General features: G+C 41.1%; 1 protein-coding gene across 1 annotated transcript in view; it reads left to right on the forward strand.

Moving 5' to 3' along the window:
* ASB18 (ankyrin repeat and SOCS box containing 18) overlaps positions 1 to 16777 on the forward strand; it is a 57214-nt gene that overhangs the window by 36960 nt on the left and 3477 nt on the right. Inside the window, exons 3-4 of the mRNA XM_073633647.1 lie at positions 1602 to 2100; positions 7166 to 7279. Of these exons, the coding sequence (XP_073489748.1) occupies positions 1602 to 2100; positions 7166 to 7279 (613 nt within the window). The remainder of the gene's footprint in view (positions 1 to 1601; positions 2101 to 7165; positions 7280 to 16777) is intronic.

The following is a 16777-nucleotide window of genomic DNA, read 5'->3' on the forward strand; positions in this document are numbered from 1 at the left end:
AAATAATATACACTTATTGGTATTTTTTTTTTACCTAATACATGTAGCAAAATACATTTTAGCCTCGATTTATGACGAAATTTGAGTTTATTGGATATTTTCTATAACAGAAAGTAGAAAATATTTGTCTTTTTTTGTTTATGTAGCAAAAAAAAAAAAACAGTGGTGTTCAAATACCACCAAAAGAAAGCTCTATTTGTGTGAAAAAAGGACATCAATTTTTTGGGGGGTATAATTACCAGTTAATCACTTCAGCCCCAGAAAATTTGGCTGCTCAATGACCAGGCCATTGTTTGCGATATGACACTGCGTCGCTTTTACTGACAATTGTGCGGTCGTGCAACGCTGTACCCAAACAAAATTTACGTCCTTTTTTTCACACAAATAGAGCTTTCTTTTGGTGGTATTTGATCACCTCTGCGTTTTTTATTTTTTGCACTTTAAACATAAGAGGAGCGACAATTTTGAAAAAAAACCACAATATCTTTTATTTTTTGCTATAATAAATATCCCAAATTCTTCTACATATTTTTGGTAAAAAAATCGCAATAAGCATACATTGACTGGTTTGCGCAAAAGTTATAGCATCTACAAAATAGGGAATAGATTTATGGCATTTTTATTATTCTTCTTTACTAGTGATGGCCGTATTCTGCGATTTTTATCAGGACTGCGATATTGTGGTCAACAAATTGGACACTTTTGACACATTTTTGGGACCATTGACAATTATACAGCAAACAGTGCTATAAAAATGCACTGGTTACTGTATAAATGTACTGGCAGGGAAGCGGTTAACACTAGGGGGCGATCAAGGGGTTAACTGTGTTCCCTAGTGTGTGTTCTAACTGTAGGGGGATGGGACTGATTAGGGAAGGAGAGAGATCGGTGTTCATACTTGGTATGAACACACAATCTCTCTCTTCTCCCCTAAACACAGAGATCCTGGATCTCACTCTGTCACGAGCGATCGTGGCTGCTCGGAGGTCATCGCGCCCGCCAGGCACTCGCATCGGCTCAGGCGCTGCAGGCAGGCGCGCGCACCCCCTAGTGCTTAAAAGGCGAGCCGACGTACAGTTACGTAGTTTTGCCCAGGGGAGCCAACCTGCTGCAGTACAACTGCGGCTGCTGGTCGGGAAGGGGTTAAAGTAGCATAGTGCAGAATAGCAAAAAAATGCCAGCATAGGCCTTTAAGCGTGCTTCCATAGTCGTACATTCACTCTCTGCTTTCTGCTGGAAGTGATCAGTATCACACTATCACTATTGTGATGTGTGATTGCAATAAAATTAGGTCAAAAAAGTTTAAAAAAACTAAAGTTACAAAAATAAGTATGCCAGGTGTGCCCATGTACAAAAAAACAGCAATTGTCGTACATATTGCCTTGCATGCCAGAGTGAAAGTTATAAATCTAGGGCCATCATTTACAGTTAACTGATGACCTGTATAAGGCTTTTAAAGTGTTGATAATGGACAATTTGGGGTACTGTAGTTTGTTGCCGCTTTAAAGGCATTCCTAATATTACAGCTCTTAAAGGGATAATATATATTACTGTCTAGATTTAGAGACAAATGTTGGAAGTGTCATTTTCTACATTTTTAGGTGTGCAGAATTACTCTTGCAGCATGGAGCCCTTGTGAATGAGATCACAGACACAACACAAGATTCCGCACTGCACATTGCAGCAAGACTTAGGCTTTTGGATCATGTTGATCTGTATCTACGTCGTGGAGCACTTATCAATTCCAGGAATGGCGAGGGTGAGACTCCCTTGATTGCAGCATGCACGGACAAAGGTGGTGAAGAGGAAAGCCGTCTCGAGATCTGTCGACTTCTATTAAAGAAAGGTGCAGACCCAGAGGCTCAAGACCAGCAGGAAAGGAGACCCTTACATCATGCATGCCGAAAAGCTGAAAACCGCCTGGTAGAGTTACTACTAGCTGCCGGTGTGGATGTGAATGCTGCAGATTATAATGGTGTCCAACCCCTTAGTTGTGTCCTGCAGAATGCAGAGATCTACAGGCAGAAGAGGCCTCATCTTTCTGTATGTGCCCTGCTCAATCACGGTGCCAGATGTGTCTATCCAGAAGCTTTTGGGAAGGTAATAAATCAAAAATGTAATTGTTTAGACAATTGGGCCTAATTATAAAGGGGTTGAATTACTAAAGACAAATAGACTGTGCACTTTGCAAGTGCAATTGCTCCAGAGCTTAGTAAACGAGGTAAAGCTTTACTTTACGAAGAATACATGCAAAGAAAAAAAAACTGGCTCAAGAATCAGTCTAAACTCTAAAGGTTTCTTTTTAGGGTTTTTATTGAACAGGAACTTAGGCAGGGATGGGAGCATGGGATACCTCCAATAGTAGTACCTGAGGACTTCTAGGTTTCTGGCTGCTCTGTACAAAGTTCCTGCTGTATTGTATTACTTTAGGCTGCACTGTACTTTCTCCTGGTTAATTAGTACAACTCCTGACTGTTTTGCACGGCTCCTGGCTGCGTTAAGCACTTTAACAATATGGCACACTTCTGGTTGTTTACTCAACTCCTGGCTGCACCAAGCACTGGCTTGTAAGATGAGTCACACCTTACTGTTGTTCTATTGGCTCTCGTCTAGACTCTGACCCAGGCTCTCTGTCTCTGGTAGGGCCCCTAGCTAAGCCTAGCGGGGACCTTGATGTCTTCCCAGGACTCCTCTGGCTTCTACTCTCAGGCAGAGCCCCCCGCACAGGGGTTCCCTCCAGCAGGCTGGATGCTGGAACTCTGCACCTTGGCTGCCACCCCTGAGACAACTTATATGCTCTCCAACCACCTACTGGACACACCTCTCCAGGGATTGGCCAGATACCCATAAATATTCAGGCTGCCTGTTTGGCTCTCTCTCCCACTATATTTCCAGAACTCTCCAGAAGACAGGGGGAAGCAACAGAACAGTAGCCTGTGAGACACTGAACAGCCTAAAGCAATCAACCCCTGCTCTGCTTACAGAGGAGCTAACTAAATTTATCTAGCAGCCTACTACCAACTAGGAGGGTGCTGCATATGACTGGATGATGGAAGTCAGCAGAGTGTCCTCTCATTTACTAAGCTCTGGAGCAAGAGCACTTGTAAAGTGAACAGTCTATTTGCCTTTAGTAAATTAACCCCAAAGTGTTCTATACAGATACATATACCTCTATACATTCACCTCATAGGTTTTCTTTGTGCGCTATCTTTCAGAACCAGGCTGACAAATGTTTTACTCTAAATTTATAAAAGCCAAATAATCTTTGGAGTGGTATGAAATATGGAATATCCTTTTTTAAAACTAGCCCAACCTTTCATTGTTGTGCACAGAAAATGGCAAAAGGAAAAGTAGTGTATTTTCAATATATTTGTTAAGAAATTAGGACTGTTATGCCCCGTACAAACGGTCGGATTTTCTGACAGAAAATGTGTGATAGGACCTTGTTGTCGGAAATTCCGACCGTGTGTAGGCTCCATCACACATTTTCCATCGGATTTTCCGACACACAAAGTTTGAGAGCCGGATATAAAATTTTCCGACAACAAAATCCGTTGTCGGAAATTCCGATTGTGTGTACACAAATCCGACGGACAAAGTGCCACGCATGCTCAGAATAAATAAAGAGATGAAAGCTATTGGCCACTGCCCTGTTTATAGTCCCGACGTACGTGTTTTACGTCACCGCGTTTAGAACGATCGGATTTTCTGACAACTTTGTGTGACCGTGTGTATGCAAGACAAGTTTGAGCCAACATCCGTCGGAAAAAATCCATGGATTTTGTTGTCGGAATGTCCGAACAAAGTCCGACCGTGTGTACAGGGAATAAGTCTTCTCCATCATACCCTGACTCCCAACATACTGCGCATATTACAGCATCTCAAATACACCAAACTCATATCTAAGCCACTTTATGAATATAGCAGGCCATGTGAAAATCTTTGCATCGTGTCAGCTGGCAAATTGGCAAAATGTGTTAATAGACACACTATAGGAATGTAGCAAAAGACCCTTTATGAATTGGTCAGAAAGAATAAAGAGAAAATTATAACAAAATAGTTTTGGTCAGCTTCCACATTTCTATGTAGGCCTCTTTTGAAGTCTCCTTTCAAACACACAGAATCCAGTGTTATGGGCCAGGTATAAACGCAGCATCACAAAAGGCTTGAGGTGTCAGAGCTGCTAAAGCTTTACTGAACATCCAACTGTCGTGATTGGGCAGCTGTACTGGCATTGAGACTATTAAGCAAAACTTGTCATGAGAATCGTATATGTAGGCTGCTGCCACTAATGATTTCACTTTCTGAGATTGCTAGCAGCCTGGCTGTTATATCTGGGATTAAGCCCTGCAATACAGTTACAAGCATAAAGGTCCATTTACTTCTTTGCATTGCCTCAACATGTGTCATGTTGCATGTTAACCACCTGCTGACCTGCTCACGTACATTTACTGCGACAGGTCAGCTCTCCTGTGTGAACCGACGTACCTGTATGTCCGTCCATGCAAGGAGGACAGCGGGTCCCGCGGACTTGATGTCTACCGGCGACCTGCGATCGCTGTGTACAGAGGCAGAATGGGGAACTGCCTATGTAAACAAGGCGATTCCCCGTTCTCCCTAATGACATGTCAGAGATCTTCTGTTCCCAGTGATCGGGAACAGTGATCTCTGTCATGTTCCAGTGAGCCCATCCCCCCTACAGTTAGAACACACCCAGGGAACACACTTAACCCCTTGATCGCCCCCTAGTGTTAACCCCTTCCCTTCCAGTGTCATTTTTACATTGATCAGTGCATTTTTATAGGGCTGAAACAACTAATCGATTAACGATTAATCGACAACTAATTGATTATGAAATGAATCGATTTTCATAATACTATTTTCACAATCGATTAATCGGCCAGCCGATTAGTTGGCCTGCATACAGGAATGTTATTTCTTGACATATCAGGAAATACAGTGCAGCACACATACAGCTCAGTACATCATCCATACATGTCAGTAAGTGCCTGAGAACTTGTGAATGTGTGAGGAGCAATGCCTCATGGGAGATGTAGTCCTGGGCAGGAAGTGAGTGGTTCTAAAGGCAGAACTTTTCTTTACCTTGCTATTGGGGCACTCTGTACTGTACTTAATGCACAGCAAAAAGCAGTGTAGAAATAGATCAAAAGCAAACTGCATAGGTGTGTACCGAGCCTTATGCTGGCCACATGGATCAATTTTCAGACGAGAATATTCAGACGAAAAATCTTTGGACATTCGCTGAATGAAAGAATGTTGTTTGAAATTTTCACTTGCTTTTACCATTCTGTTTTAAATTGAATGTAATTTCTGAACAAAACCCACGTACACGGTCTGAAAATTTCTTTGACCAAGCAGTTTTCTATTATTTCTAAATTTTCCTACCACTGTGGTTGAAAACGAATGTCCATTTGACCCCTCTAACGATTCGAAAATCGAACGAATGTTCCTAAAATGACTTTTTTTTAAGGAAGACATTGTTTTTGTATGGCCAGCATATAATATATTACAGTTCTGTTTGAAAATCTGCAAAACAATCTAACTTTTTTTTTTCTTTAAAAAAAAGATCTCTGAGTATGATGATATTTACCAGATTCAACCTCTAATAGTGTATACAGTATATCTCTTCTAATAGTATATATCTCCTCTAATAATATATACAGTATATCTCTTCTGTCCATTATTCTCAGATTGGATTAGAGATTTTGCTCTCTAACCATATAGTTGGTTATTTATATTTACCGCTGCATAGAGATATTTAAGAATAAATTGCCATTTTTTTTAAACGTTACATATTAACTAAATTATACACCACACTTTCTTTAAGGTTATTAACCGATTAATCGAAACAATAATTGGCCAACTAATCGATTATGAAAATAATCATTAGTTGCAGCCCTACATTTCTATAGCACTGATCAATGTAATAATGTCACTGGTCCCCAAAAAGTGTAATTTGGGGTCAGATTTGTCTGCCGCAATGTCGCAGTCCCACTAAAAATCACAGATTGCCGCCATTACCAGTAAAAACAATAAAAAATAAATAAAAGTCCCTAAATCTATCCCGTAGTTTGTAGACGCGATAACTTTTGCGCAAACCTATCAATATACGCCTATTGCAATTTTTTTTTTTTTTTTACCAAAAATACATAGAATAATATATATCAGCCTAAACTGATGAATACATTTGGTTTTTTTATATATATATTTTTTTTTGGATATGTATAATAGCAGATTTTTTTTTTTCAAAATTGTTGGTCTTTTCTTGTTTATAGCGCAAAAAATAAAAACGCAGAGGTGATCAAATACCACCAAAAGAGAGCTCTATTTGTGGGTAAAAAAGGACATCAATTTTGTTTGGATACAATGTCGCACAACCGCAAAATTGTCAGTTAAAATGACCCGGTGCCGTATCGCAAAAAATGGCCTGGGTCATTAAGGGGGCAAATCCTTCCGGGGCTGAAGTGGTTCATGTACGTAACATTAAGGCAGCCTATTCAAATGACTGGACTGCAATGCAATGTGCATATAATCGCATGTCACGCTTTTTTGTAATGTTGTGACACGCTACACAGGTGCAATGCCTTCTGCATAGAATGCCATTCATAATGAATGTCATCTCAATGCAGCAATGGAGTTTCATGTGTTACCACACACTGTGGTTACGCACACAGTAACATACACCTTGATGGACTACACTTGAATTCGACCTCGGGGTATGTATCCAGATGAAGATGTGATTTGATTGCTTGCACAATAAAATGATTTTTTTTCACTGACATTGGAGTATAGCGGCTGCTCTGTTTAAACTATTGCCTGGTTGCTATCCTAATGTTTTGGCAGCAGGACTCTTTGAACCATGCATTGTCTCAGACTTTTTGGTTCATGTTTGTTTTGGGTCAGTGACTCCAATAGGCCAGACACAGCCAACCAGCATTTGCAGGAGTCCAGCAATGGCAGCCCCTATATTTCAATCATGACATATACTGTATACTTACATTTATATTTCCAGCTTGTATGCTTTTATACTCAAGACAATAATTCTATGATCCATACACTGCACTATATGGCACCATGGCAGATATTGGCAGGCCATTTGTATGTCAGCCATATCAATGACATAATATTAATTTGTGTTGGACAGGTGCTGCAATGCTGTTCTGGACTCCCCAATGTCATTTCTCTGCTCTACAATTCATACTTAAGCCTACAAATCTACAGCAAATGGAGAAAGGATATTCCAGACGATGTCTTCCAGGTGAGGCTCTCTAATGTATAAATCATACCATCCTGGCCAATGTGGCTCACATATATTTAAATAAGATTTTCACATCTATGGGCGGCACAGGGGCGGCACAGTGGTGCAGTGGTTAGCACTCTCGCCTAGCAGTAAAAGGGGTCGCTGGTTTGAATCCCAACCATGACACCACCTGCCTGGAGTTTGCATGTTCTCCCTGTGCCTGCGTGGGTTTCCTCCGGGTACTCCGGTTTCCTCCCACACTCCAAAGACATGCTGGTAGGTTAATTGGCTTCTGTCCAAAATTGGCCCTAGTATATGAATGGGGACCTTGGATTGAGGGTAGGGACTGATGTGAGTGTGCGATGTACAGGGTTAGGGACAAGGGTCAGGGTTGTAGACACACACTCACTCAGGTTGAACTGGATGGACTGGTGTCTTTATTCAACCTTACTAACTATGTAACTATGTAACTATGTAACTATGTATGTATATGTATGTATATGGGGGCAGCCATGTTTACTCATTACATACTCAGGCTCTGTTTCCTGCTTGGCAGTGCTACACATTCATTGTGCTTTTCTGCTTCTTTTCACAATCACGTTGACCAACTGATTGACAACAGTGCCCTCTGTGTGTGCCCAATATCTTATCTCAACTGTTGTTAAGCACCAAGCAAAGTTATAGCATTGCCTATTGACAACTCCCTCTAGTGCCCAATTTGAACTTAGGCAGGCCATACACGGAGCAAATTTCTTTCCTGCAGCCACAGTATTGACAGGGGAATCCCTCCCGCCGTGCCGAGCCGTCCCCACGGGGAGAAGAAAATTACTACTGCTACTAGCGGCTATACCACCCATTAGCGATAATTGTATGTAAAGTCCATCAGGCTGGTTGTAGCCAAGTCGATCAACTTGGTAATTCAGCCTGCCCATACATGGTTTGAATCTCCCTGCTGAACTGGCCGAGATTCTAACCCTTTAAGGCCAGCCTTAAAGCGGAATTATAGTTTCACTGTTATTCACTGTAAGCAGTCAGGTTTTTTATTACAGAAGAGGCATGCAATGTGTCCTTTGCAATAAAATGTACCTACCTGCCTACTCTCAGCAATGCCTGGCATGTAAACTGAGCTTCGCATGTGCAGTTCAGCTTACAGGCTTGGTCCCTGTGTGCCAACCTCCTGCGCATGCGTAGCAATAACGTCATCCAGCACAGGCCAATGAAGATGGCCAAGAACCAGCACATAGAAGAAGATGCTGGTGCTGGTGAGGGACAGGGAACGTTGGATGAAAGGTGAGTACAGCTTTAGTTCTGATTTAAGTTTTAATCTCAACACACATGCTATAGTCTCATTGTACAATCTATTTGAATCTTCCAACAATCATGTAGTGCAAGTGCCTGCCCAATTAGATACATGTTTTGGTAAATCTAAAGTTTATTGAACAAAGATCATAAGCTCAGATTGTATTGTGTATGATGAACCTTAAGGAGATGCTAGATGTAAAGGGTTATATTAGGGGATAGTTTGAGCTTTAAGGTTTAGATGAGAAAGTATTGTGTTAAGTGGGACGGTTAGCCAAATGATTAAAGTGTATGTAAATCCTAAACTTTTTTTTCATTTTGGTTAGAGTGGTGGGGGGGTTAAGTTCACTGCTTTTTTTTTTTGTTGTTGTCTGTGTACTATTGGGAAAATTTCCCTTTACTTTCTGTCCCAAAGACGAAACAGGAAGTTAGTGGAAGGCTTCCAAAATAAAGGGAATTTTCCTCTTAGGCTGGGCATAGATGGTTCAAAATTTGTCTGGTTCAGCAGGGAACCAAATTTCAATCCATGTTTGGACTCCCATGCTCTAACGATTGACTTTTGTCAAATTTTTTCTCGATCAGCGGTTGCAGCTGCTGATCAGTGTATTCTGAAAACGGAGGAGTCCCTCTGTCAGGATGCAAGAGCACAGCAGGGAGGATTCTCCCATCCACCTTGTGTAGGTGGGGGAATCCCTTTATTTTTTTTTCCGATCAGCCTGCTGATCTGCAGAACATTCAGCAAAAGTCCCCCCTTGATCCAAGGGTGACAAACCACATAACAGGTGCTGCGACAAGGTGGAGGGAAGGGGAGCTCACCAAGCCGCTATGGGGTCAACTGTGACTGGAGCCTAGATGAGGGGGTCTTATATAGCCCCCAGACACGTGTATAGCTCCAGAAAACACGTTTTTCCTGCCTGGAATCACGTTTTTCCCACTTGGAATCCACATGCCTGTCAGGTTCGTAAATTTAAAGGGACAGTAACCAAAAAAAAATGTTTTTTTTTTCTTTTGACCGCCACAATCCCATGCTGTGGGCACTAATTAATGCCCACTTCTCTCATGGGAATGTAGGCTGTACATAAGAACATTATGTAAAGAAAATAATCCAAACACACACAATTCTTAAATGGTGATAAAATGGCCACGGCACCTTTATTGGTATATAAACATAAACTTTATTAATCCTTATCTTTATTAAATTCATCAATAAATAGAACTTAATTTTATTTTTTTTTTTAATTATCTATCAATATCTCGCTCAGTCATAGAACTCGAGCGAGTACCATAAATAAAAAACATTCAGCAAAAGTCCCCCACCACCGCGGCCAATTCAATCATATTTTGGAGACCCAGATTAAAAATATCCAGGCCCACATCAGACAAATGAACTCTGTCTTGTCTGTAAAGGCCAGAAAAACCTCCTTCTAAATGTATATGTCTGAAAGAGAAGCTATCCAAAAAATGCATGAACTTCTCAATAGCATGGTTCACACGCCTCCTAATCTTTTCCAAAGGTTTTGTCTCTGAAGAAGATAACCAAACAAGATGCGGAACCATCTCAGAAATAATTACTCAAGTACCAGGAAAGGAAAGTTGTATGCAATGCAAATCTTGTTATAACATAAAGACCAAATCCAACATTGATTGTTTACCTACATCATTACCACCTAGATGAACTATTAATATAGTTGGAGAGGGCCAAAGTTGAGCCAACACAGAAAGGTGAAAGAAAAGATTAGTCCATTGAAGCCCACAAATGCCCCTCCAAAGAACTTTAAAAGAAGCAGGAGATAAAGATAAGTTTGAAGTATAACAGCGTTGGGATGCTCTTTTGTGAGCCCAATAAACAAACAAATGTCCAATAATCCAAATGTAGGACTTGGAACCTAAGGCATCAAAGAGATAAATTAGGGAGAACATAAAGATTAAACCTCTTGGACTCCCACCTCCCTAACCGCATAATAACGGTATCATTAAAGCCCAATCTAACTGCTTCTGTGTCGGCTTCAATGCGAAATGAGTGTGAAGAAAATTTAAGGTGAGAAAGGACTAAATGAGATAAACAGCGCTGTAATAAAGCTGAAATTGAAATTTAGTAAGAGGGGAATGATCTAAATGGACCAAAAAATTACCCGAACACGAAGGCCTAACAGAAAGATATTTAGAAAACACCTCATAAGGGCAAATAATGGAGTCGCCACAAGCATGTAAAGTGAGCCAATGCCCTTTACCGGTAATGTCTGTCTTAGATCTGCTGATAAAAACCTGTACCTTACCTTGTGAAATTAAAACCTCATCAAAATGTAAGCATGAATTACCTTTTTTATTAATTGGGACCATCTCAGAGATACGAAGCGCTGCAAAGACAATTAGAACAAAATCTGAATGAATAACAACGCTTCATATTCTGAACAGCACACCATTGGAATTGTTAAACAAATATTTTTTAAGAGATCTAAAGAAATGGGTCTACGCATATCCGGTGTAAAAGTTTTTTCTTATAAACTTTAAGTGCTTGACGTACGGAGAAAAAACTAGTACAAACTGGCAATTTATGAAGTTTTAAGAAAAAGGAAACTCCTGCCAAACTCTTATTAATATGATTATAAGAAATTTTTTTCTGCATGAATGAACAAAGAAATGCTAATACTGTTTGTTCAGTAGGTGAAAAACCGGAGAAACCCATTTCTTCATTAAACAATAGCCACCGTTTCCATGCAACTAAATATTCAGTCCAGGTTTTAGGAGCAATAGAATAGTGAATAGCCAAAAAAACAGGGGTTAAATCAAATCCCATAGATGACTCGGGCACATGTAACCAACTAGGTCCGCTTCGGGAAAAAGCTGCCTGAAACGAGCTATGTGGAAAGAAGACAATGCGTCAGCTACCACATTCTGTTTACCGGGAACATACTTTGCTTTAACCCAAATATTCAGTTTTAAGCATAATAAAACAAAATAGCGCAGAAGTTTTATTACAGACACAGATTTAGAAGAAAGAAAGAAAGTTTAACGCAAAAAGCACTCCTTTGTTATCTGAATGAACTAAAATCCGTTTGTTAGCAAAAAATTCACCCCATAACTCGAGAGCCACCACTATGGGAAACAGTTCCAACAAAACAATGTTTTTTGTGTGTTTACTAGAAACCCAAAAAAGGAGGCCAAGAGCCACAGCACCAATGAGTGCGCCATATCTGCTAAAAAAACAAATTCTTCCTGAAAAAAGGTCAGACACATAAGGAATTGTAACCATACTAAAAGATCATCCTTGAGATCCGAAGTAAGGCGAATATGCAAAAAAGGAGATTTAAACCTACACATAGCCAGTGGCAGTCTCCTGGAAAAAAGTCTGCCAACAGGCATAATCAGAGAAGCAAAGGCTAACAATCCCAAAAAAGACTAAGGTTTTTTTAATAAAAATTAATTTTTTCTACACAAAAAGAGGCATATTAACGCTTGAATCCGAGAAATCTTTAATAAAGGAAGTTGAAACTGAAACAATGTGATATCAATGTTGATCTCCAAAAATTCGATAACCAGAGCAGGACAGTTTTTTCGAATGCAATAGGAAAGCCAAAATTTTGAGCAATGGCTAAGAATAATTTTAACAATAAGGCACATAATGGAGAATCAGGAGGTCCTATAATAAGGAAATCATCCAAATAATGGATTATTCCATCACAGCCAGATTCACGCAAAAGAACCCACTGTAAAAAGGTAGCAAAAGTTTCAAAATACTGACATGATAAAGAACAACCCATTGGTAAACACATGTCATAGAATAATAACCTTCAAAACAAAAACCCAAGGAATTAAAAGATTCGGGGGCAATAGGCAGTAACCTGAAAGCAGACTTTATATCAGATTTTGCTAATAATGCTGCAATACCAAATTTCCTTATAAGCAAAATAAAATAATTTATAAGACTTATAAGATTTATAGCATCATCAAAACTGGCATATGTTACAGATGATAACGAATTATCAAGCTCATCATTCAGAGAACTGCCTTTTGGGAAAGAAAGATGATGAATCAATCGATAAGAATTAGGCTCCTTTTTTGGCACTAAACCTAACGGAGATATATGAAAATTTTTGAAAGTAGGAGAGACAAAAGGGCCAGCCACTCGGCCAGCTGCGATTTCCTTTATCAACTTTTGTCTAACCACCTGACTATGAATAAAAACTGATTAAAGGTTATCTACCATATGACACCCGGATCCAGAAAAAACTGGAAGCTTAACACCTAAAGAAAAGCCTTCAATTAAAATTTCCGCCTTCTCCTTGTCTGGATAGAGAAGTAGCCACAGGTACATTTTTTCCAGCTTCACTGGTGTGTGAGCTTTTGGAGTTGTCCCTGGTCTGAGTGTGGGAATAGGTCCATTTAAAACATTTGGATAAAGGGTGAGTCCCAAAACAAAATGAACACTCATGCTTATAACGGCATGATGTCAACCATTTGCACTGGGACTCGTTATAAGCGTAACAAACATCCTTTTTATATACTGAAGAAATATTTTGATTCCCAAGCGGTTGTTTTGCAAAAACTTGTTTTTGGGGAAGGATGAGGTTTAACCATAAACCAACATGTTTCATCCCCCATTTGAGTTTAGGGTAAACAGACATTTTTTGACAGAATGATTAGTTATACCAACCAAAAACCGCCAAAATTGTTATAGGCCTCAAGAATATGTTCAAGATGTTGAAATAAACCACCACATTTTTCTGGGAATTTTTTCGCTCATTATAGCCGAAAAAATACAAAAAGCTTGTAACCAATTATGAAAAGACCTTGGAGCTGTACGACGCCTGTCCTCATCATCAGTTCTTCTATCATTTTTAATAGACAAATCTTTTGTACTTGGAAGTAATGTTAAGAGATCAATAAACTCACCTTTCCATATTTTCTCTTTTGTATTTGATGCTAAATGAAAACCTAACGGTGAGATCTCAAATGGTAATACCTTCTTTAAAACAAGTTTCAGGAACCTGAGATAACACATGGGATATACTAGCAGATTACTTGCATTGCTAATGGTAGTAGTATTAACAGAAGCATGTGAAGTAAAAGGCATTGGATTATTAGTAGACCAAACATTAGCAGGAGATGAGACAGGTACAGACAATTGTGGATTACCTAAAGAATCCATAACTCTAGATAAGGAATTAAGCAATTGTGTGAGTAAATACTGTTGTGCTGACTCACCAGCTTTAATGGTTCCTAGAGGTGATTGTTCATCCAGTAGATTGCTGCTTTGAGTGCCTGTACTTAAAGCAACCGTTCCTGCAGGAGACTCTGGCAGCTGAGGAGTCGGCACGGTGTCCAGCTGTGATAGCCTGGACACATGCGACGCTGTCGCCACGGCAACCGATGACCCTGGTACCTGTAAAGAAAAAGGAACATTTCTGCCATGAGCACTGCCCCATCCATCTCTGACACGGAGGGAGGACGGGGAGAACACCCTCCTCTTCTTCTGGATATGTTGGCCACTGCGCTGATGCGTTGTGACGTCATTGGCTTCATTGTCACGTGGGCGGGACTCCTCTTCCTCACGAGAAGCTGCTGACGTGGTATGTCGCTCCGGCGGGTGGCTTCGCTGTTGCCTGTGGGCTTGAGTGCGCTGAGTGGCTGGAGGATTCTCAGGCAGTGGTGGGACCGGCTCGATATCCACCTCAGGGGCCGATGGATGTGCCGCTGGATCTTCCATCCCCGCATCCAGTGCCAGCTCCGCTTCCAAATCCGCCAGGCATTTCTTCAGCCACTCTTCTCCTCCCTCTGACGCCGCCTTCTCGAGGACCCTTCCGACTAGCGTCTTCATGACCTTACACGACAGGCGAGCTCCTGTATTAAAGCTCGGTATTATAGCCTATGGAGCTCGCCAAGCCGCTATGGGGTCAACTGTGACTGGAGCGGGGGTCTTATATAGCCCCCAGACATGTGTATAGCTCCAGAATACATGTGTTTTTCCCACCTGGAATCATGTTTTTCCTACTTGGAATCCACATGCCTGTCAGGTTCCTAAATTTAAAGGGACAGTGACCGCCACAATCCCATCCTGTGGGCACTAATTAATGCCCACTTCTCTCATTTTATATACATCTATATGGATCAGACCAAAATGAGGGACAAACGAAGAGGAATGAGGGACAGAGGGGCATTGCTCCAATTCAGGGACAGTCCCTCCAAATCAAGGACAGTTGGGAGCTATGCATTGGGAAGCTGATGTTGTCCATAACTTTCATTCCAGAGAGATCACATCACAAAGGTACAAGTGCAATGTTTCAGAGCCACGCAGGGCCCCTTCGTCAGGCATGTGATGAGGGTGAAGGTTTACTTTAAGAAGAACTATAGGCAAAACTTTTTTTCCTTTTGGATAGAGTAAGGGAGGGTTATAACCCCTGTCAGGTTTTTTCTCCCCGCCATCTTTGTCCCATTGTGGAGATTTCCCTTCACTTCCTGTCCCAAAGCCAAACAGGAAGTGAGAGGAAATCTCTGTAAATTAAGGGAATTCATTGGGAACCACAAGGTCAATAGAACAAATGTCCCCACTGAAAGATTTCCCCACTATTACTTTTCTGGGGACCACCCAAAATTTGGGATTTTTTTTTTACTTTCAATTTCAACAATAATGGTAAACAGGACAAATAAAGAGGGTCAATCTCCCTAACAGGGACATAGACAGCAATAAGAATTACAAGTGTTCTAATCAATTTCTACTCTATTCAAAACTAAAAAAGTTTTGATAAAGTTTCGATATACTTTAACCACTTCAGCCACGGAAGGATTTGCCCCCTTATGACCAGGCCATTTTTTGTGATATGGCACTGCGCCGATTTAACTGACAATTACGCAGTCATGCGATGCTGTACCCAAACAAAATTGACGTCCTTTTTTACCCACAAATAGAACTTTCTTTTTATGGTATTTGATCACCTCTGCAGTTTTTATTTTTTGCAAAAAAACAAAAAAAGACCGACAATTTAAAAAAGAAACATTTTTTTTACTTTCTGCTATAATACATATAAAAAAACAAATGTATTCATCAGTTTAGGCCAATATATATTCTTCTACATGTTTTTGGTAAAAAAATAGCAATAGGTGTATATTGATTAGTTTGCACAAAAGTTATCGCATCTACAAACTATGGGATAGATTTAGGGACTTTTATTTATTTTTTATTGTTTTTACTGGTAATGGCGGCGATCTGATTTTTAGCGGGGCTGCCAAATTGCAGCGGACCAATCTGACCCCAAATTACACTTTTTGGGGACCAGTGACATTATTACATTGTTCAGTGCTATAAAAATGCACTGATCAATGTAAAAATGACACTGGCTGGGCAGGGGTTAACACTAGGGGGCGTTCAAGGGGTTAAGTGTGTTCCCTGGGTGTGTTCTAACTGTAGGGGGATGGGCTACCAGGGACATGACAGAAATCACTGTTCCTGGTCACTGGGAACAGAAGATCTCTGACATGTCATTTGGGAGAACGGGAATCGCCTTGTTTACATAGGCAGTTCCCAGTTCTGCCTCTGTACACACTGATCGTGCGAACATCGGTTTGCGCAGGAGAGCCGACCTGCCACAGTAAATGTACGTGAGCAGGTTGGCAAGCGGTTTATGGAGAAGTCCAGCCAAAGCTCATTTGGCTGGGCTTCTCCTATGGATCACAGGAGTGCAATTTGTTTTGTACTCCTGTGACCCCTTTTCAGCAGAGACCGGTCTGAAGTCCACTCTCTGCTGATGTCACAGGAATCAGGCCAGGGACCGCGTCATCATGACAATAAAGTCTGGATCCGCCAGATGCCTGGACTGACACCCGGCTCAGCCTCTCTACGAGCCGCTGAGAGCCTGAGACGGCCACCCCCCGCCCCTCCACAGCTCAGCGCTCCAATGAGCGCCGAGGGAGATGAGCAGAGAGCTGTGACTGACAGACTGCAGCTCCCTGCTCACAGAGCTGTGAAAACTGCTCTGTTCGATCGCTTGGTTTTCAATGTAGAGGCGCCGGGGGACAGATGCAGCATCGGACTGATGCTGCATCCAACTAGGTAAGTATGAATGGGGGAATAAAAGGAAACCCACACAGTCCATAAACAGTTTGTCAATCAGAGAAAATCGGGGGAGAACATGTTCTCCCGCCGATGATCTCCGCACACTGAGAATCCTCATTGACTGACACAGAAACGGACAGTTTATGAAGCTGCGATCTCAGCACTTC

This window comes from Aquarana catesbeiana, linkage group LG06 (assembly GCF_042186555.1).
Source record: "Aquarana catesbeiana isolate 2022-GZ linkage group LG06, ASM4218655v1, whole genome shotgun sequence".
Classification (NCBI taxonomy): domain Eukaryota; kingdom Metazoa; phylum Chordata; class Amphibia; order Anura; family Ranidae; genus Aquarana; species Aquarana catesbeiana.